This window comes from Lycium barbarum, chromosome 7 (assembly GCF_019175385.1).
Source record: "Lycium barbarum isolate Lr01 chromosome 7, ASM1917538v2, whole genome shotgun sequence".
In the NCBI taxonomy this organism is placed as follows: Eukaryota; Viridiplantae; Streptophyta; class Magnoliopsida; order Solanales; family Solanaceae; genus Lycium; species Lycium barbarum.
In genome coordinates, this window is record NC_083343.1 from 115,854,113 (window position 1) to 115,873,339 (window position 19,227).

Below are 19,227 nucleotides of genomic sequence, written 5' to 3' on the forward strand. Positions count from 1 at the left end.
TTGTTGTTGTTGTTGTTGTTGTTGTGTTGTTGTGCCTATTTGTCTATCTTGCTGGTTTTACGAATGTATGCATGATATTAATCTTAGTCGGCCTATGATATCTACCAGTACATAGTGTTTGTATTGATACTACCTTGTTGCACCCTTTTTGAGTGCAGGTTCCGTTTTGGAGTCATCTTCTAGACCTCGCATCTAGCCTGAGACTACTTCTTGATCAGATCCGAGGGTGAGCTCCTATCCATTCCATGCCGCCTGAAGATCTCTCTTATTTGATGTCTATTCCATTTCCAGACATTATTGTTATATTCAGACTCTTATGTATTTCTTAGACATTATTTATGGTTAGAGTCCTTCTACGATGACTTTCAGATTTTGGGGTTGTAATATATAGTATTCCACAATTGTTTATTATCTATGGCATGACTTAGACATATTATTATTGATTCTGTTGTTCTTTAAGTCATAATTGGTTAATTGAATGATTAATTGGTTAAGGGGATAGTTCGCTCACCGGGAGGGGGGGAGGGTTAGTGTGGGTGACATCCCGACGAGTTGGGTCATGACTAAGTTGGTATCAGAACCCTAGGTTCATCGATCTCATTGTACAAGGACATGTCTAGTAGAGTCTTGCGGATCGATGCTGTTGACACCTAATTTTTGACCTTCCTAATATACTTTTAACTGCTCAGAGTCCCCGGGTAATAACTGAATGAGCTGAGCATCTCTAATGATTTCTTATAAATCATCCAAATTAATATTTCTTCCCTTAAACTGATAAAAAGGATTTTCAATGCATTATAAATTCATTTAAGAATTAGTGAGTATTTTTATAGCTATTCTTATGATGTTTTATTAAAAAAAGTGGGGAAGAAAAGGGTTTTATTTAGTTAAGTTATTTTAAAACTATTAAATATTTTTTGCTTTTACTTCTTTTAATATTCTGAGCAATTTGAATAATTAGGCTATTTCCACCCTTTTGATTTCTGATTTTTATATGGAATCCACAGGATTTATAAAAAATAGGCATAATTGCCCATAAATGTTTTAGTTAAGTCAATCAATTAATTATGTAGTGATCACTGCAATTTAATTTTTATAAATATTCTTTCTTATTAAATTAACCAAATCATAGTTATTTTGCAAAAACAGGTCTGTTAACACTTTGTTTTATAAACTAGTTTAATTTATATATTATTATTTCCAATTATATAGTTTAACGTCTTAATTATATTATTTAATCTATTAAAGGCCATTTTGGCTCATAAATAATTTTGATTGATTTTCTTTAACTATTTTATAAAATAATTGCGGCTTAATTTATATAATTAATACTTTTTCATCATTTATGTTTTTCTAAATTATGTATTTTATAGTACACGAGTATACATCAAATATGCATATACATATACACAAGGTATATATACACTTGATGTATACCAAAAGGGCCCATTTCATTAAGTCAGGACCGAGTCCAGCCCAACCAGGCTGTGACCCGGCCCAGACATTTTAAATGTCCAAATATCAAACCCCCCCCCCCCTCTTACCCCTTTTTCTTTTCATTTCCCTAACCCCACCCAAGGTCCTCTCTCTCTCTCTCTCTCTCTCTCTCTTACCATTTTAGGCAAAACCCTAGCCGCCGCCCTTAACTTCTTACCTCTCTCATGCCAAAAATAGCGCGTGAATCAGTCTGGGCTGACATACACAGTGTATGTATGCCTATAATGGTGAAAGATCGATGTTCACATGATTTTTTGTGCATTTTCTTTACTTGAAAATGGTAAAATCCTCCCTTTATTATTATCTTTTCAAATTTTTGTTGAAATCATCTTTATTTATTGTTTCAAAATTTGTTTTGATAAGTATTTTGTGATTGGTCCGTGTTCATTTGGTCAGATCGACCCAAGAGGGCTAGATCTGGCCGTTTATTCATTGATTATCGATCTGAACTGTTGGTTTGGTGTTTTAACTTCGTCCCACATCGATGTTTGTTGGTTGTGGTCTAAATTTTGGGGTTCTATATATAAGAACCCCAGTCTTTGCACAAAGAGGATCGTGTTTTTGAAAACAATCGAAAACTGGAAAATAGTGAGGAATAAGGTTTAAGAATAGAGTTTCAGAAAAGGAAAGTGAAAAACTTGGAATTTTCTTTCAAGAAACTTTCCAGTAAAATAATTTTGAAGCCTAAATGAAAGGGGTTAGGCATTAGTTAAAAATTTGGTTCTTATTTGCTTTATTTTCTTTGTGTGGCTAAGTCTGTTGGTTTGGAAGCACAAGAGGCTATCAAATCCATTCTTCCCTTGGATGTGCATATAAAAGGTAAACCTCAATTTAATTCGTTTCATTTTTTAGTTTTAGCATTAAGATTCTGCTTATGTTGTTGGGTTTGAATGTGTTTTTGTAGATTAGATGTGATTATTTGCCTCTGTCTTGTTGGGAATGTGTTTAATGCATGATTTTCCTAGATAAATGGAGAAAAGACAAATATAAATGCTATGATTAGAGTTCTTGAAAAGAGAAGAATGGCTTTTGAACTGCCTTTGACCTTATTTCTATTTATCAGATCTTGAGATTATTTTTTTGAAGTTGTAAGTATGATGCTGGGCAGGTCCCTCTCCTTCTTTCTTTGTCTTTCATTTGGAATTATTATTAGTTTACTAAGCATGATCTTGCATGGAACAGAAGTAACTAATCTAGGTTTAGTTCTAAAAGAAAATAGGGGAGGTGAGACAGTTTAGTTGTAGCATACTGTGACATGATTGAGACTGATAATAATGTGTGTGTGTGATTACCATCTAGCCTAGTTATTTTCTGTCCATCATGAAGCACTGAAGTAAGTTGACTGGCCAAAAGACTTAGTTGGATTATTGAAATTTGACCTCTGTTTTCTGAACATAATCTGTGGTATTTTCCTCTTCCTTTTTTAGGGATTTAATGAATGAAGGAGGTTCAGTTAGAAGTATGCATTTGTGGTATTAAATATTTTAGTGTAAGGCTGAACTGACTCATTGCCCCTTTCCTCTAAAAACAGTCCTACACTTAAAACAAAATAGAAATGGATTAGGCTATTTGTTGTTAGTTGCCTGATAATGGAATAAAGGGGAATTAGGATCATGCCCTCCCTCCCCTTTTAGGTTTGTGGTTTGCTTGTTTTGTCCATGACTATGACTGTATTAGTATTGTCATCCAGAGTAGTTTGTGTCTGATCATTTGTGTCTGATCAATTATGATATGTGAAATGCTGTGTGTCTATAATCCATGGCAGAAGTCCTAGAAGTGGTTAAGAACATAATACTTAAAATATCAATTCTTGTTTTTTCTCTTTGGTCTGTTCAAAGTTATTTTTCCGTATGTGAACTTATCTGCTTGTGCACCTGGTATTCAACTTGACCCAATAGTCTATGTCACAGACTTATGTCTAGAAAAGGCTTACCTGCTTAGGTATGAAAAACTTAATAAGAAAATAAGAGCAACAAGAGAAACAATAGAATCACAAGATCATGTCATTCTCTGGAACATAACTAAGACTGTTTAACTTGCTAAATGACTAATGAATTAACTACCAACTTGACCACCCAGTCATGATAAAGCTAAGAAGAGTATAGAATGAAGAATGGAAAGAGAATAATGTTAAAGAGGTCTGCTTCTCTTATTTGTGACTCTTTGTTGACACTGTCTTGTTGATTGGTTCTACCTAAAGAATGAAATAATAGGGTAAGAAAAGTAGGGGGTTGACATCTTACTGTCAATCTGTAACTGTTTCTTCTATATGTGAGTCTGAATTTGGTAAAGTCATGAATGCTAGAAGTGAGAGTCTGATATATTGAAAGAAGAAAAGGGGAAAGAGACAATATGGCTATCTTTTATTTTGCTCAAATTCTTAACTATCTAGGCTAAAACCTCACTCTGTAACATGACTGTCCTCTCTTATCTTCTGTGTGTGAAAGACAATTCATTTGTTGGTAACTGTCTAGGCATAGAATATGGAAAAGATGGAAAGAAGTTTGATGATAACAATCTAAATAAGAGTATAAAGAAATGAAATAAGGGCAAATGGTCTTAAAGAATGAAAAGAAGGAAATAATTTGACTGTTTGACTTGTGAACTGCTTAATATCATTTAATCTGTGATTGAAAAAGAAGTAATAAGTGGACATGACTGCATGATATAAGGCTGGAAGCCACTCAACTAGACAGGGAAGGCCTTCTAAAGACACCTTAGGAGAGCCTTGGGAAAGGGTCAATCATTTGCTTAACCCATAGTAGCTTTCCTCCCAAATAAGAGGTTGTCATGGCCTCTCTCTCAAGTTATGGGGTGTAGCCTCTTACCTCTTACACTTATAGATCACTTGGTCACATTATTGAAACTGTTGAACCTAAAACTGGGCCACCTTTCCTGTGTCTGCCTCATCATGCCTTAAGGGGAAGTACTTAGATTAGTTGGGATTTGTAAGTAAAATTGGAAATAAGTTTCTTTTATTCTGACCACTGCCTGTCTTGATAAATAAATAGGGAAGAATCCTTCCCCCCTTGGTGAAACATATCTAGTGACACTTAACAGCTTTAGTAAACCAGGCTTGTAATTTGGATATTATGTGTATCTGTGTGAATGTGCAATCATAACTTGTTGTTTTGAAAGTAATGTATTTCTTGCCCTTTTATCTTGAACCTCAGTAAAATATTCTTAAAGGGAAAGAAGACCCATAATACCATTACAATCATGATAACAGAATAGGTTAAGGGAGAGGGGTATATTTGGCCTTTGCCTTACACATATGATTTCTCTGAATCCTAGTCCATGCCTTCCTGCTATCTTGTTTCTCTTTTCTGAATTAAGTTATATAAGCCTTGATGTAAAGAATCATATAACAGATGAAGTCAAGATTCATTCTAGGCATGTTAAAATAAAGTTGTCTTCCTCCTATACGTATGAAGTTAGAAATCTGTGAAACTTAATCAATTTTTAAAAGGAAGGTAAAGGATTAAGAATCTTGCCATAACTTGGTGCATTTCTTAAATCAACTGAAAATTCTTGCCAATAAGGTACTGTCAAAGGAAGTGACATAATAGTCAAACAATGAAGAGCACATACATTTAAGACTGCCATTTGCCAGTTTGTTTATTGATACACTCAAATTACACCTATTAATGATATAACGCGGACGTTGTCAAATATAGTAACCCAACGAGTTTGGGGTCAAATCCCACAGAGAATATGATGTGAAAAGTTTACTAAACGAGTATTATACTAATCTTGAGGTCCTCGTTTGTGGACTAATTTAAAGTGACTGGAAATTTAAAGTTGTAAATATATGGGTAGAAAGAATCAAGGTTGTATCCCCGTTAGATAAAGTGTATGATCATGAGTATCGATATTGATATACTTCTAATGGACTGTTTGTATGGATTCACTTAATCTCTATGTGAATCTAAACTATTTCCCAATAAGAAAAGATTATTTCTTTCTATACTTTTTCCAAAGGTAAGAAAGTATGCACGAAGAACGGTTAATTATGCCAAGTAAATTCCTCTTATTCCTAAGTGAATTTATTAAACAAGGTTTAAAGCCTCGAGTTCTTGTTATTTGTTCTTACCTAACTCTAGCTATTTTCCCAAATAAACTAAAGTTTAAGGCGTTAGCTAATGTTTGCAACCACTAATTATATGCTGAAAACGAAGAACAAATAAACCCTAACAATCCATTATGCGTATATCTTTCACGATCCCCAATCACAAAACACCCATCCTTGGGTTCACAACCTTAGTAAATGTGTTTAGCTACTCATGGCAATAAGAAAATAATAAAAGATTGAAGATTGCATAATTGAATTATTGTATTGAACTTATGAATAAAACTTGAAAGTAACGAATGTAATTGTCTTGGAAGTCTTCAAAAGCAATAACAACTCAAAAGTAATTACCACAAGTCTAAAACTCCAGATGTCTGAAAAATAAAACCTAAACAGGTATTTATACAAGTCAAAACCCGAAATAATTAATCCCAGTCCTGTTCCATCTCGGCTTGCACTTCGACGGGTCATCTTTTCACTTCGACGGTCGTCGACATGCTCGACGACCAACTCGACGATCTACGTTTACTTTTATCACTCTACAGGAACTCCACCGTTGAAGCACTTCAACGGACCGTCGATCATGTCGACGGTGCAAGTGGATGATCTGATGAATTGTCACTTTGCAGGAACTTACCGATGAGGCAACTAGATAGGCCGTCGAGCATGTTGACGGTCCGTCCTTATGCTTATCAGAACAGATTGTATCTTTTCCTCGTTTTTTCACTTTCCGAGCATTCTAACTTCAAAATACCTGCACAACACACGAAACACATCAAACTAACACAAACTTGCTCGAAAACAAGTAAAACTTAGAGTTAAAAAGCATTAGATGTGCCAAAATTCCCGGCACATCATTTATGTCATTAAAAATGAGGATAACTGATTAAACCTAGGACTCATCTAACTTACATAAAAACTCAATGGTTTAAAAGGAATCTAGAAAGTTGGTTCCACAAGATGGTTTCAGTATGGTCTTCAGTGTTATGTTTGATTTACATTGTGTCCTGTGGAGATGTGTAATGATGAAAGATCTTAGGCTGCGCTTGTTTGATTGTGACTAAGTTATAGTTGTTTGGGACTGTGATATGCACCTAGCTACTTACCTTGTTTTCTATGAGGGTGTCCACTCAGAGTTTAGAACATGTGATCTTGAGGATAATCAAGTGCTCCTTTGCAGTATCCATGAACCATTAGGAGCCATTTAGGATTTAGATTTACACAAGTTATAAGCACACCTTATGTATGATTGAATTTACTATTATAACACTAGGTTTAGAAGAGGATTCCCCTTTGAGTTTTCATATGCTGTGCCCCATCTATCTAATCCCATGCTACTGGGAGCTACATGTGATTATTTTGCTGAGAATTATTTGATTAAGTTGAGTTTGGACTGTGCTATGATCATAGAAATTACTTATGTCTTATGTCTCGGTTATGTTTCCCCCCCCCCACTGTTTTCAGTCATGCTCCTAAGGAAATAGTTATTCAATACATATATATATGTTGGGTTATATTTTCTTTTGCCTTAAGGTCATGTGATGATGCATGTGAGCCTGTGTTCTCTTGGGTTGGTTTGAGATGCATGTTAGGTAAAGGGGGGTCTAGTTTGAACCCTTCCCGGATGACCAGCCATGCCGTAGGTTCATAAAACCTCTTGTAACTTATGCGTCATTCAGATAAAGGGGGGTGATGACTTGACTTCCCACCACCTAATTTGAGAGGTTTTGAGTTTTGAAGGTATAGAACACATGTGTTTCGCATGGTCCTTTGGGTAGGAGTGATATAAAGTATATACATATGGTATACGTTTATATATAGAATAAAACCAGTAGAACAGTAGCATATTTTGCATACATGTGTATATATGTTATACGTGTAATAAGGACAGAAAAATATAAACTAACCGGGGTCCTTTGTCTTTTTCTTCCCCCTCCACTACATGGCCACTCGGGCCAAGATCCAACCACCTTATTGGGCTAAAATCCTAATAAGGAATACTTCTTTCAAAACGTTCTTTGAGTCCAAGAAGAAGGGAATCTAATATATTGAAGGCCCAATCACGGGTAAAAATGATACGAAGGCCCAGCCATGGGTAAAAATGGTTGGGGTTTGGTACACCCCATTTCTGTCTACTTCTATAATATTGTTGTAGATATTCTTGTATTCTGATTGCTTGTAAACCCACAGAGTTATTGGAACCCTTTTTATTACGAATTAGGCATCGTAGGAAAACGGTACATATGCCGTCTAGTTTTGACTTTAGCACCTGATTTTGTACAATCCTGGGAACACGTACTGATTTTAAAATAGTAGAAGGGCGTTATAGTTTCTATCAAGTAATAAACTAAGAGGTTTTCTTAAACACGTTAAAATGGTAAACAAATTTATGAAGAATTCTGGATAAAGAATAGGTTAGAAAAAAAGGGGCCTTATTTCCCGAAGCATTTTTTGAAAGGCATTTTGAAAGATTTTGGTAAAAACTTTGGTATTTTTAAGCGGTAGTCCATTCAACTTTTTCTCAAGAAAAGCATGTTCATTGAATTATTTTATGGGTTGAAACTTGCTCTGTTTGACACTTTAAAAGGTCAATATTTGCAAGAAGATCTCTTCTAAAACCATAGAATATCCGTCTCTTTCTTTGTAAATTTGTGGTCAAAATAATTTGATCAAAACTCATGTGTCAAAACAAGTTAAGAAAGGGGACTGATTTGAGCTGAGTAAACTCATATTTGTAAGAATCCCAACTGAGTCCTTTTAGTTTAACAACCCACTGGACCTGTTTAAGCTAGTCAATATTTTGGGCCATGTTTTTTTAAAAAAGAGATCAGTCATTTTATTATAGAAAGAAAATGATTTTTAAAAGGAAATTGTTGTCCCTTAAATAAAAGTTAGGGCAAAATATGCAAGAGATATAAAAATGCGAGTATTTTGAAGAAGGGATTTATAAATGGAATGTATTAACTACGGATATAGTCCATCTTTTTCCTAAAAAACAATTGTGTCAAGTATGTAAAGAATTTTAAGAGTGTAACAATTAGGGTCACACTTAAGTCATACAAATTTTAGGTAAGGATATTTCTGAAAGCGTATTAAACGGATTAACCCGGTTCATGTGTGAGTAAAGCATTGATAAAATTGGAATACTCAAAACCCAATAAATAAATAAACTCTCTACTTTTCCTTTACTATAAGTAAAATTACTATCCTTATATATATAAAAGGAATTATTTATACTTGGATATCATAAATCCAAACCTAAATACCCTGTATATAAAGGGGATATATTCAACTCCTTTTCAAAAATGATATGCTATATGACAATTCTTTTGCGAGAAATAAACACTAAATACACAGTTCATCCAAATACTCACACATTGGAACTCGAAGTTCAATCGTATAGTACGGATCCTAAATACTAGGGTGCTTAACACCTTCCCTAGGGGACCAGAACCCTTACCTAGAACTTTGGATTAAGGAGAATTTTTTCACGGTGTATGAATAAACCCTTCAAAACTGGTTTTCCTAATTTTCTAAAAATTAGGTGGCGACTCTTTTAAAATAAAGTCCGAAAGAGCACCAACGATTTCGAAGTAGCTTTTCCGAGCGCTAACCCCGCCCTAAAAAATGCGAACCGTTACAGGTACGGAGACGTCTGTGCTTATCTTCGAGAAGCTATGGGACACTAGGAAAACTCAAACTCTTTCTTTCCTTCATGCTACTTGATTCCAATTGGTATCTGGATGATTCAAATTGGTATCTGACCTTTCATTCTATTCTCTCACAGATAGTGAGGACTAGTGCTAAGGCAGCCGTTGATGAGGCACTCGAAGCGGTCGCTGGGGCTGTAGTTCGTGGTAGAGGACAAGTCAGAGGTCATGGACACAGTAGAGGCCAGGGAGCAGCACCAGCCAAGGGCGGGGCTTCTGCGGCTGGTCAGGCTTGTGCTAGATCAGTTTCCCTCGCGCCTCCGGCAGTTCCGGATGAGGGGGCAGAGTTTGCAGCGGCACCAGTTCAGCCAGATATTATAGCTACTCCAGTGTTATCAGATGTTATGGTTCGTGTGTTGAACCTGCTGAACGGATTGACTGAGGTAGGTGATACACTCAAATTACACCTTTTAATAGCGTAAAACGGATGATGTCAAATATAGTAACCCAACAAGGTTGAGGTCGAATCGCACAGAGAATATGGTATGAAAAGTTTGCTAAATAAGTATTATACTAATCTTGCGGTCCTGGTATATTCCAGAAAAAGGGTTGTATAAGAGTTTTAGTTTGTGGACTAATTTAAAGTGACTAGTAATTTAAAGTTGTAAATATATGGGTAAAAAGAACTAAGGTTGTGTTCCCGTCAGATGAAGTGTATGATCATGAGTCTTGATCTTGATATACTTCTAATGGATCGTTTGTATGGATGTACTTAACCTCTATGTGAATCTAGACTATTTCCCAATAAGAGAAGATTATTTCTTTCTATACTTTTTCCAAAGATAAGAAAGTATGCATGAAGAACGGTTAATTATGCCAAATAGATTCCTCTTATCCTAAGTGAATTTATTAAACAAGGTTTAAAGCCTTGAGTTTTTGTTATTTGTTCTTACCAAACCCTATTTATTTTTCCAAATAAACCAAAGTTTATGGCGTTAGCTAATGTTTGCAAACACTAACTATATGATGAAAACGAAGAACAAATAAACCCTAACAATCCATTATGTGTATATCAATCACAAAATCCCAATGACAAAACACCCATCCTTGGGTTCACAACCTTAGTCGAGAAATTTAGCAAGAAGAAGAAGAACAATAATAAATAATTGAGATCATAATGCTTACGAATGATTGATTGGAATTGAAGAGAAAATAATTGCAATTGTTTGTAATCCCAAAAAGACTTCAAAAACTATGAGTATTCAATGCTAAGGAAATAAAATTTAAATATGGTGAATTGCAGCCTACAGGAAACCTACATCAGGTATTTATAAGAGTCTAAGTCATGAAAAACACATTTACAAAATTGCCCCCGACGGATCAACATACGGACCATAAATATTATATGGTCCGTAAAATTTGCAAATCTTGTCCGTTAAACCTTCTTCTGCCGCCTAGATCTACGCTCCTTTTTTACGGACCGTAAATATTTTACGGTCTGTATAATTGGTCCATACATTCTTCTTTCAATTGAGAATTTTTTGTAACTGATCTATGGTGGGATTTACGGACCGTAAATAATGTACGGTCCATACTTTATGCCGTGAATCCCTTCTTCAGGTCTGAGACCTCTCTGTCACTGAGCTACGGTTGAATTGACGGACCGTAAATATTATACGGTCCGTCTTTTGCTTCGTAAAATCCAAGCTTAAGTTATTTTTCTTTCTTGAACATCTCTTTAAGCCATTTTCACGACTTGCACCCAAAACACGTTAAATACCTGCAACATAACACAAACACATTAAAAGACCCAAACTTGATTGAAAAATAAGTAAAACTCGCTGTAAAAAAACATCAAATGTGTCGGAATTTCGCGACACATCAGCTGGTGTATTATCGGCTACTCCAAATAGCCAGGATGTGAGATTAGCTGACCAGATTCCTAACAAATTTCGTGCTCCAGGAGCATAACACGCAGCAGTTGTGGCTCCACATGTGGATGAGACTCCAGGATCGGATATTTTCGCTAGACCAGTGGCAGGCTCGGTGATGACCGGTGAGGAGCATGATCTATTTTGGAGGTTCACAAAGATAAAGCCTCCCGTCTTCTATGCCATAGCGTCCGAGGATGTTTATGAGTTTATTATTGATTGTCATGAGAGGTTCTACAAGTTGGGGGCGATTGAGAGCCATGGCGTAGAGTTTGTGACCTTCCAGCTTTTAGGTGATGCGAAGTTATGATGGAGAGCTTATGTGGAGTGTAGACTAGCTGGGTTGTCTCTGTTAACTGGTTCAATTTTATTCAGTCTTTTTGAAGAAGTACGTTTCGCGTACTTTGAGGGATAGGTGGCGTGACGAGTTCAGTCACATCGAGCAGGGGAGTTCTTCAGTTGCTGCTTATGAGGCCCGTTTTCACTCTCTGTCATGTTATGATGTACAGTGGTTGCCTACTGAGGCTGAAAGAGTTCGTAGGTTTGTGAAAGGGTTGAACACTGCTTTACAGTTGCCAGATCTTCAACTTCTAGCTTCACGAGCTTCTTTTCAGGATGTGGTGGATCATGTCACCACAGTTGAGGGTGTGAGACAGGACAACTATGGCAAGTAGGCAGATAAGAAGGCCCGCAAGGGTGGTAGCTTTAGTGGTACGTTCTCTCAAGGGCAGGGTCAGCAGGGGCAGAGTTCCCAGGTTTATTCGGGTCGTCCTATCCAGTCGGCTATGCAGGTTTCTATTGGAGGGCCATCAGGGGTCGGTCATTACTCTTCGAGTCAGCCAGGGGGTAATATTTCATATTTTTTTACCAGTGCTGACGTTCCATCACTTGAGTCGGTCCTCGTAGTATGCGAGTTCGCGGAGGTGTTTCCCACAGACTTGTCGGGTATGCCACTCGATCGTGATATTTATTTCTGTATTGACTTGGAATCGGAAACTCGCCCTATTTCTATTCAGTCGTATCGGATGGCGCCAGCCGAGTTGAGAGAGTTGAAAGAGCAGCTTCAGGATCTTCTTAGCAAGAGATTCATTAGACCAAGCGTCTCCCCTTAGGGCGCTCTTGTGCTTTTTGTGAAGAAGAAAAATCGGACTATGCGGATGTGCATTGATTACCGCCAGTTGAACAAAGTCACCATTCGAAACAAGTACCACATTCCTCTTATTGATGATCTATTTGACCAGCTTCAGAGGGCTTCTGTGTTTTCCAAGATTGATTTGAGGTCAGGTTATCACCAGCTGAAGATCTGAGCCGAAGATATTCCTAAGATAGCCTTTCGAACTCGGTATGGGCACTACGAGTTTATTGTCATGTCATTTGGGCTTAGCAATTCCCCAGCTGCTTTCATAGACTTGATGAATGAGATTTTTAAGCCATACTTAAATTCCTCTATGATCGTGTTCATTGATGATATATTAGTTTACTCGAGGAGTAAGGAGGATCATGAGAAACACTTGAGGATTGTTCTTAGGGAGGATCATGAGAAACACTTGAGGATTATTCTTGGTTTGTTGAGAGACAGGGAGATGAATGCCAAGTTCTCCAAGTGTCAGTTTTGGCTTGAGTCTGTATCTTTCTTAGGTCATGTGGTATTAAACGAAGGGATTATGGTTGATCCTAAGAATATTAAGGTAGTGAGAGACTGAGCTAGGCCCACTTCAGTGACAAAGATTCGTAGCTTCGTGGGTCTGGCCAGTTACTACCGTCGGTTCATGAGGCTTTTGCTTCTATTGCTTCGCATTTAACCCATTTGGCTTAGAAAGTACTACCTTTCCAGTGGGCTGACGAGTGTGAGGAGAACTTTCAAAAGCTCAAGACTTTATTGACTTTAGCTCTAATTCTAGCATTGACCGTGGAGGGCAAGAATTTTATGGCATATTCTGATGCTTCTCGTTCTGGGTTAGGTGTCGTGTTGATGCAGGAAAAAAAGTTGTTGCTTATGCTTTCAGGCAGCTGAAGATTCATGAGAATAACTACCGTACTCACGAGTTAGAGTTGCCCACTGTGGTATTTGCTTTGAATATTTGGAGACACTATCTCTATGGTGTCCATTGCGAGGTATTCACCGACCATCGCAGCCTTCACCATGTGTTTACTTAAAGGAATCTTAATTCTAGGCAGCGGAGATTGATGGAGTTTCTTAAGGATTATGACATTACCATCTTATATCATCCGGGCAAGGAAAACGTGGTAGCGGATGTCTTGAGTAGGAAGTCAGTGAGTACGGGTAGTTTGGCTCGATTGATCGCCTCCGAGCATCCTTTAGCCATGGAGGTTCAGACTCTAGCTAACAGTTTTGTGAAGCTTGACATCTCAGATTCGAGTAGAGTGTTGACTTATGTTGAGGCGAGATCGTTGCTTCTGGATTAGATTAAGGCAAAACAGTTTGAGGATGAAAAGTTGTGCAAGATTCGTGATAAGGTCTTGAGTGGTGAGGCCATGATTGATAGTGAGGGAGTCTTGAAGATCAAGGGACTTGTTTGCGTTCCTCGTGTTGTGGAATTGATAGGGACGATTTTGGAGGAGTCCCACAGTTCTAGATATCCTATTCATCCTGGTGCTACCAAGATGTACCGTGGTTTGAGACAACACTACTGGTGGGTCAGATGGAGAGAGATATTTCCAATTTTGTTACTAAGTGTGGGAATTGTCAACAAGTCAAGTATGGGCATCAGTGGCCTGGTGGTATGCTTCAGAGGATGCCCATTCCCGAGTATAAGTGGGAGAGGATTGTCATGGATTCCATTATAGGTCTTCCGAAGACCCTGGGCAAGTTGATTCAGTTTGGGTTATTGTTGATCGGTTGATAATTCTGCTCATTTCATCTCCATTCAGGTTACCTGCTCCGCAGAGAAGTTGGCCCAGATCTATATCTGCGAGGTTGTTCGTTTGCACGGGATCCCTATTTCAATCATCTCTAATAGAGGCCTTCAATTTAGGTCCCGTTTTTAGAGGACTTTATAGGCCGGGTTAGGTACTCGATTGGATCTCTGTATAGCTATTCGCCCTCAGACGAATGGTCAGTCTGAGCGAACGATTCAGTTCCTTGAGGATATGCTCCGAGCGTGTGTGATCGACTTTGGTGGTCATTGGGACCAGTTCTTGCCTTTGGCAGAGTTTGCATACAACAACAATTACCATTCGAGCATTGATATGGCTCTATTTGAGGCTCTTTGTGGGAGAAAATGTCGATCTCTTATTGGTTGATTTGATGCCTTTGAGGTGAGGTCATGGGGTACCGATTTTGTGAAAGAATCATTGGATAAGGTCAAGGTGATTCAAGATAAGCTTTTAGCAGCTCAGAGTAGATAGACCAGAAGGTCCGAGATCTTGAGTTCATGATTGGGGAGCAGGTTCTGTTGAAGGTCTCATCGATGAAAGTTGTGATGAGGTTTGGGAAGAAGGGCAAACTCAGTCCTTGGTTCATTGGTCCATTTTAGATTCTTGACCGTGTGAAGGAGGTAGCTTATGAGTTTGGCTTTACCTCCAGGTTTGTCGGGTGTTCACCCCGTGTTTCATATGTCTATGTCGAAGAAATATTATTCGGATGGTTTTTACATCATTCGTTGGGATTCGGTCCTGCTTGATAAGAATTTGTATTATGAGGAGGAGTCTATTCCCATTTTGGATATAGAGGTTCCAAAGTTGAGGTCAAAGGAAATAGCTTCAGTGAAGGTCCAGTGGAAGCATCGCCCAGTCGAGGAGGCTACTTGAGAGAACGAGTCTGATATGCACAATAGATATCCCCAGATTTTCACTCAGTCAGGTACCCTCCCTCTTGTTACCTTCCTTGCCCATTCGAGGACAATTTGTTTTTTAATTGATATATGATGTAACAACCCGTTAGGTCATTATATTATGTGTCTTTTAACTATTTTACCTTTGTTGACCGATTACCGAGATTATAAAGCGGTTCTAGTGGACACTGAAGTATTTAGAATACTTAAGTGAAAGTATTTGACCAATCGTTGACTTTTGCGTAAATGAACCTTTTTCAAATTTTCGTCGATTCCGTGAGGTCTAGAGGGTCGATCCGTTTGAGTATCCATGGTGCTTTAAGGTCCTAGAGTGTAGGGTATTGAGACTTAGACTCCTAATCATGAAACTCTTAGTATAAATTTCTTACTGTTTTTATCATCTAGAAGTGTAGATTAACACATTCTAGGATGGATTTGTTCTATAGTTCAAGAACCTATTTATGAGACCTAGAGTTTCACCCAAATTTGGGATTTTTGACTAATTTATGAAATTGAAGGATCGAAAGTGATTAGAAACCCATGAATTTGAGGATTATGATTGTTGGGATTAAGGGTAGGGTAATTTCACCCTTAAATTCCAGTTTTACCCATATGATTCGTTAGGGGTATTTTGGGTATTCTTTCCTAAATCGATTCTTCTTCCAATTAGATGATCTATTACTTACTTAGCGTTGTTATTACTAGACTTTGAGCGTTTCGAGGCATTACGTAAAAGGAAAGCTCGGGTGGGAGTAGCTCGTGTTCCAGTACTGCATTCAAGGTAGGTTACGACTTACTTGAGTTAGACTTTGATTAGTAGATTGTATATATAGTAGAATTGATGAGAGAAAGCATGATTAGGCTTTCGGGCATGAAGTCTGGTTGGATATTACCTAGGTTGGTATGACTTCTGATTATATGGGCTTGTTGCCGTTACTTTATGTATTGAACCATGAGGTGTATTTGTTGTGTTATTGGGACGAAGGGGTTGATATATATACTCTTCGTGTTGATTGCGATAATTTGTATGTTTCATGCTATTGTTGAGTTGATTATCTGAGTCTTGTTATGACTTATGGCATTGTGACTTGTACTTTCTTGACATTGATAATATTGATTGATCATGCTTCCATTGAAGTGGTGCTTCATATTGGGTCTAGACTTGAACCATATCATGAGACTCAACTTGGGTACGGACATATATATATATATATATATATATATATATATATATATATATATATATAAGGCACATTTGATAGAGGGTGAGAATGTGGGCTAGTTATGGGCTCGTGATCCGAGGTCAGTTCTGGAGTGAGTGGTACATGGACACCATGGGTCCCCCGCGGGTCATGACTATCATGCGAACAAGGCCTTTAGCATGTGTGTACAGTTGAGATACTTATCATGGGTTGCATTGCATTGGACATCATCTTATTCCTGTGATTCATTGTTGACTGGTTGTTGTTGTTGTGTTATTGTGCCTATCTGTCTATCTTGCTGGGTTTATGAATGTATGCATGATACTAATCTTAGTTGGCCTATGATATCTACCAGTACATAGTGTTTGTACTGATACTACCTTGATGCACCCTTTTTGAGTGCAGATTCCTTTCCGGAGTCGTCTTCTAGACCTCGCATCTAGCCTGAGGCTTCTTCCTGACCAGATCCGAGGGTGAGTTCCTATCCATGCCATGCTGCCTGAAGATCTCTCTTATTTGATGTCTATTCCATTTCCAGACATTATTATTATATTCAGACACTTATGTATTTCTTAAACATTATTTATGGTTCGAGTCCTGGTACGATGACTTTCGAATTTTGGGGTTGTAATATGTAGTATTCCGCACTTATTTACTATCTATGGCATGACTTAGACATATTATTATTGATTCTGTTGTTCTTTAAATCGTAATTGGTTAATTGAATGATTGATTGGTTAAGGGGATGGTTCGCTCACCAGGGGGGCTTAGTGTGGGGCCATCACGACAAGTTGGATCGTGACAAAGTTGGTATCAGAGCCCTAAGTTCGTCGATCTCATTGTACAAGGACATGTCTAATAGAGTCTTGCGGATCGGTACAAAGACGTCTGTACTTATGTTTGAGAGGCTATGGGACACTAGAAAAACTCAAACTCTTTCTTTCCTTCGTGCTACTTGATTCCAATTGGTATCTGGATGATTCAAATCGGTACCTGACCTTTCATTCTATTCTCTCACAGATGGTGAGGATTCGTGCTAGGGCAGCCGTTAATGAGGCACCCGAGATGGCAACCGGGGCCGCAACTCATGGTAGAGGCCATGTCAGAGGCCGTGGACGCGGTAGAGGCCGGGGAGCAGCACTAGCCAAGGGCAGGGCTCCTGCGGCTGGTCAGGCTGGTGCTAGATCAGTTTTCCCCGCGCCTCCGACAGTTTCGGATGAGGGGGCAGAGTTTGCAGCGGCACCAGCTCAGCCAGATTTAAAATGGAATCAAGTAACACGAAGAAAAGAAAAGTGATTGAAATTGGTTGAAACCCTAACTGATGATTTACCCATAATAAATCTCTGCAACAAGTGATTGAAAAATAGTATATAGTCTGAGTGTTTGCAGATTGATCTCAAATTGCTCATAATTTTCATATTTTTGATTGTTATTTTCACACAAGAGACTCGTTTTTCTTATTTCGAATTTTATGTCATTAATGGAGTAGAAATTGGAAGAAGATTTATGAAGTGATAGAGAAATGAATCTTTTTGTGAATCTAATTTTATTTTTAATTTTCATTTTTATTCCTTTTTTTTTTTTTAAAATAAGAAAGAAAAGAAAAACTTCCTTCTAATTTTGTGGACGGTTTATTTGTACCCTCTACCTTTACATTTATTTTGTTCCTTTTTTGTGCTCTTTCTTTCTTATTTTCTGTTTTATTATTTGCCCGCTTTTTATATAAATCCATATTGTTTATGCTAATTTCTTCATTTGTATAAGGACATTTATATTCTGTCTGGACAAACTTTTGAGAGGTCAAGAATTTAAAAAAAAAATGAGGTGTTTGGTCAAATTTTGAAGAGAAATTAAGTGCTTATTCAATCAAAGATCCCACGTCTCTATTCTTCTCGAAGCATGGTGCCATGATTGCAGCATCAAGGATTTCAATCATCAAGGGACAGTGGCGGATCCAGGATTTTCATTCAGAGTGCTCGAAAAAAAAAAAATTAAATATACACTGTAATTTTTTGCGAGGGTGTTCAAAAGTTAATATATGCACATAAACACAGAAAATTTACCCTATATATATAATGTAATTTTTTGTGAATCCGCCCCCAAGTAGATCCGCCCCTGTCGAGGGGTTGAATTAGGGCTCCAGATTGAAACCTAACTGTTGATTTACCCAATAAGTCTCTGCTACAAGAAGTGATTGAGAAATACACAGCTTGAGGTCTAAAAGTTGATCTCAAATTGCTCATAATTCTTGATTTTTTGGTTGTTAATTTTATACTGTTTTTCTTCTAGAGTATTTTGAGTTAATGGAGTAGGAACTGGAAGAAGATTGATGAAGTGATAGAGAAAGGAATCTTTTGTGAATCCAATTTAATTTAATTTTCATTTTTGTTCTTTCCTTTTTAAAAGAAACTTCCCTTATAAATTTTGTGGTCGGTTTATTTCGTTACAATTGATGGGAAAATTAACTAATGACTGTTGTACCCTCCACCTTTACATTTATTTTGTACTTTTTTTTCCTTCTTATTTTCTGTTTTTTTTTTTCGGTTTTATTTGCTTTCTTCTTCCACAACTCCATATTATTTTTGGCAATTTCTTCTTTATTATTTTTAAAATCCTCTAACCTTTATAGAAAGAAAAATTAAATCACAATTTGCGAAGTGTGTATGATTTTTCGTTTTTCACAAATTGCGAAGTGTGTATGATTTTTCGTTTTTCACAAAGTGCGAAGTGTGTATGAAAAATTAACTGCTTCAAAAGTAATTTTATACAACATCGACATCACTAAAACATAAATTATTCTTTGTGAATTCAAAAGGGAAAGAGTTTTAGCATTCAATAATGATGATTATACATTGGCTTACAATTCAAATATGGAATTCTCATAGTGCACTGTCCTCCTAGGTACACAATGCTACTAATCAGAACCAATACGACACTGGCTAACGATGGATAATCATATTTATACTTATTAGAAGTAATGATAAAGATATCTTGATATTTTATTAGTTGCAAAATTAGATACAAAGAGGAGAGCTGATTGAACAGCATCTCCTAATGCCTTTATTTATGAGCACTGGCAAACCT

General features: G+C 37.3%; 1 protein-coding gene across 10 annotated transcripts; it reads left to right on the forward strand.

Annotated features, from left to right (window-relative positions):
• The first annotated feature begins 1,553 nt into the window (after positions 1-1,553).
• Positions 1,554-19,141, forward strand: LOC132603925 (uncharacterized). 10 transcript variants are annotated; one of them, XR_009568577.1, is made up of 5 exons: positions 1,784-2,316; positions 9,354-9,659; positions 15,647-15,722; positions 16,549-16,616; positions 17,164-19,141. XR_009568577.1 is itself a non-coding variant. In XM_060317233.1 (4 exons), the coding sequence occupies exons 1-4, from the start codon at positions 1,775-1,777 to the stop codon at positions 17,168-17,170; spliced, it is 384 nt and encodes a 127-aa protein (XP_060173216.1). In that variant the 5' UTR covers positions 1,554-1,774; the 3' UTR covers positions 17,171-19,141. The 10 variants fall into 10 exon arrangements, 1 of the variants encoding a protein (XP_060173216.1); XR_009568574.1 differs by lacking the exons at positions 15,647-15,722; positions 17,164-19,141 and adding an exon at positions 1,554-1,777 and having other exon boundaries at positions 2,253-2,316; positions 16,549-17,094; XM_060317233.1 differs by lacking the exons at positions 1,784-2,316; positions 15,647-15,722 and adding an exon at positions 1,554-1,777.
• Positions 19,142-19,227: the final 86 nt, after the last annotated feature.

Bases quoted from the DNA above. Each gene is read 5' to 3' on its own strand.
- LOC132603925 (XM_060317233.1), top strand. The intron at 9,660-16,548 runs GTAGGTGATACA...TTTTGAGTGCAG, and splicing joins TGCTGAACGGATTGACTGAG to ATTCCTTTCCGGAGTCGTCT.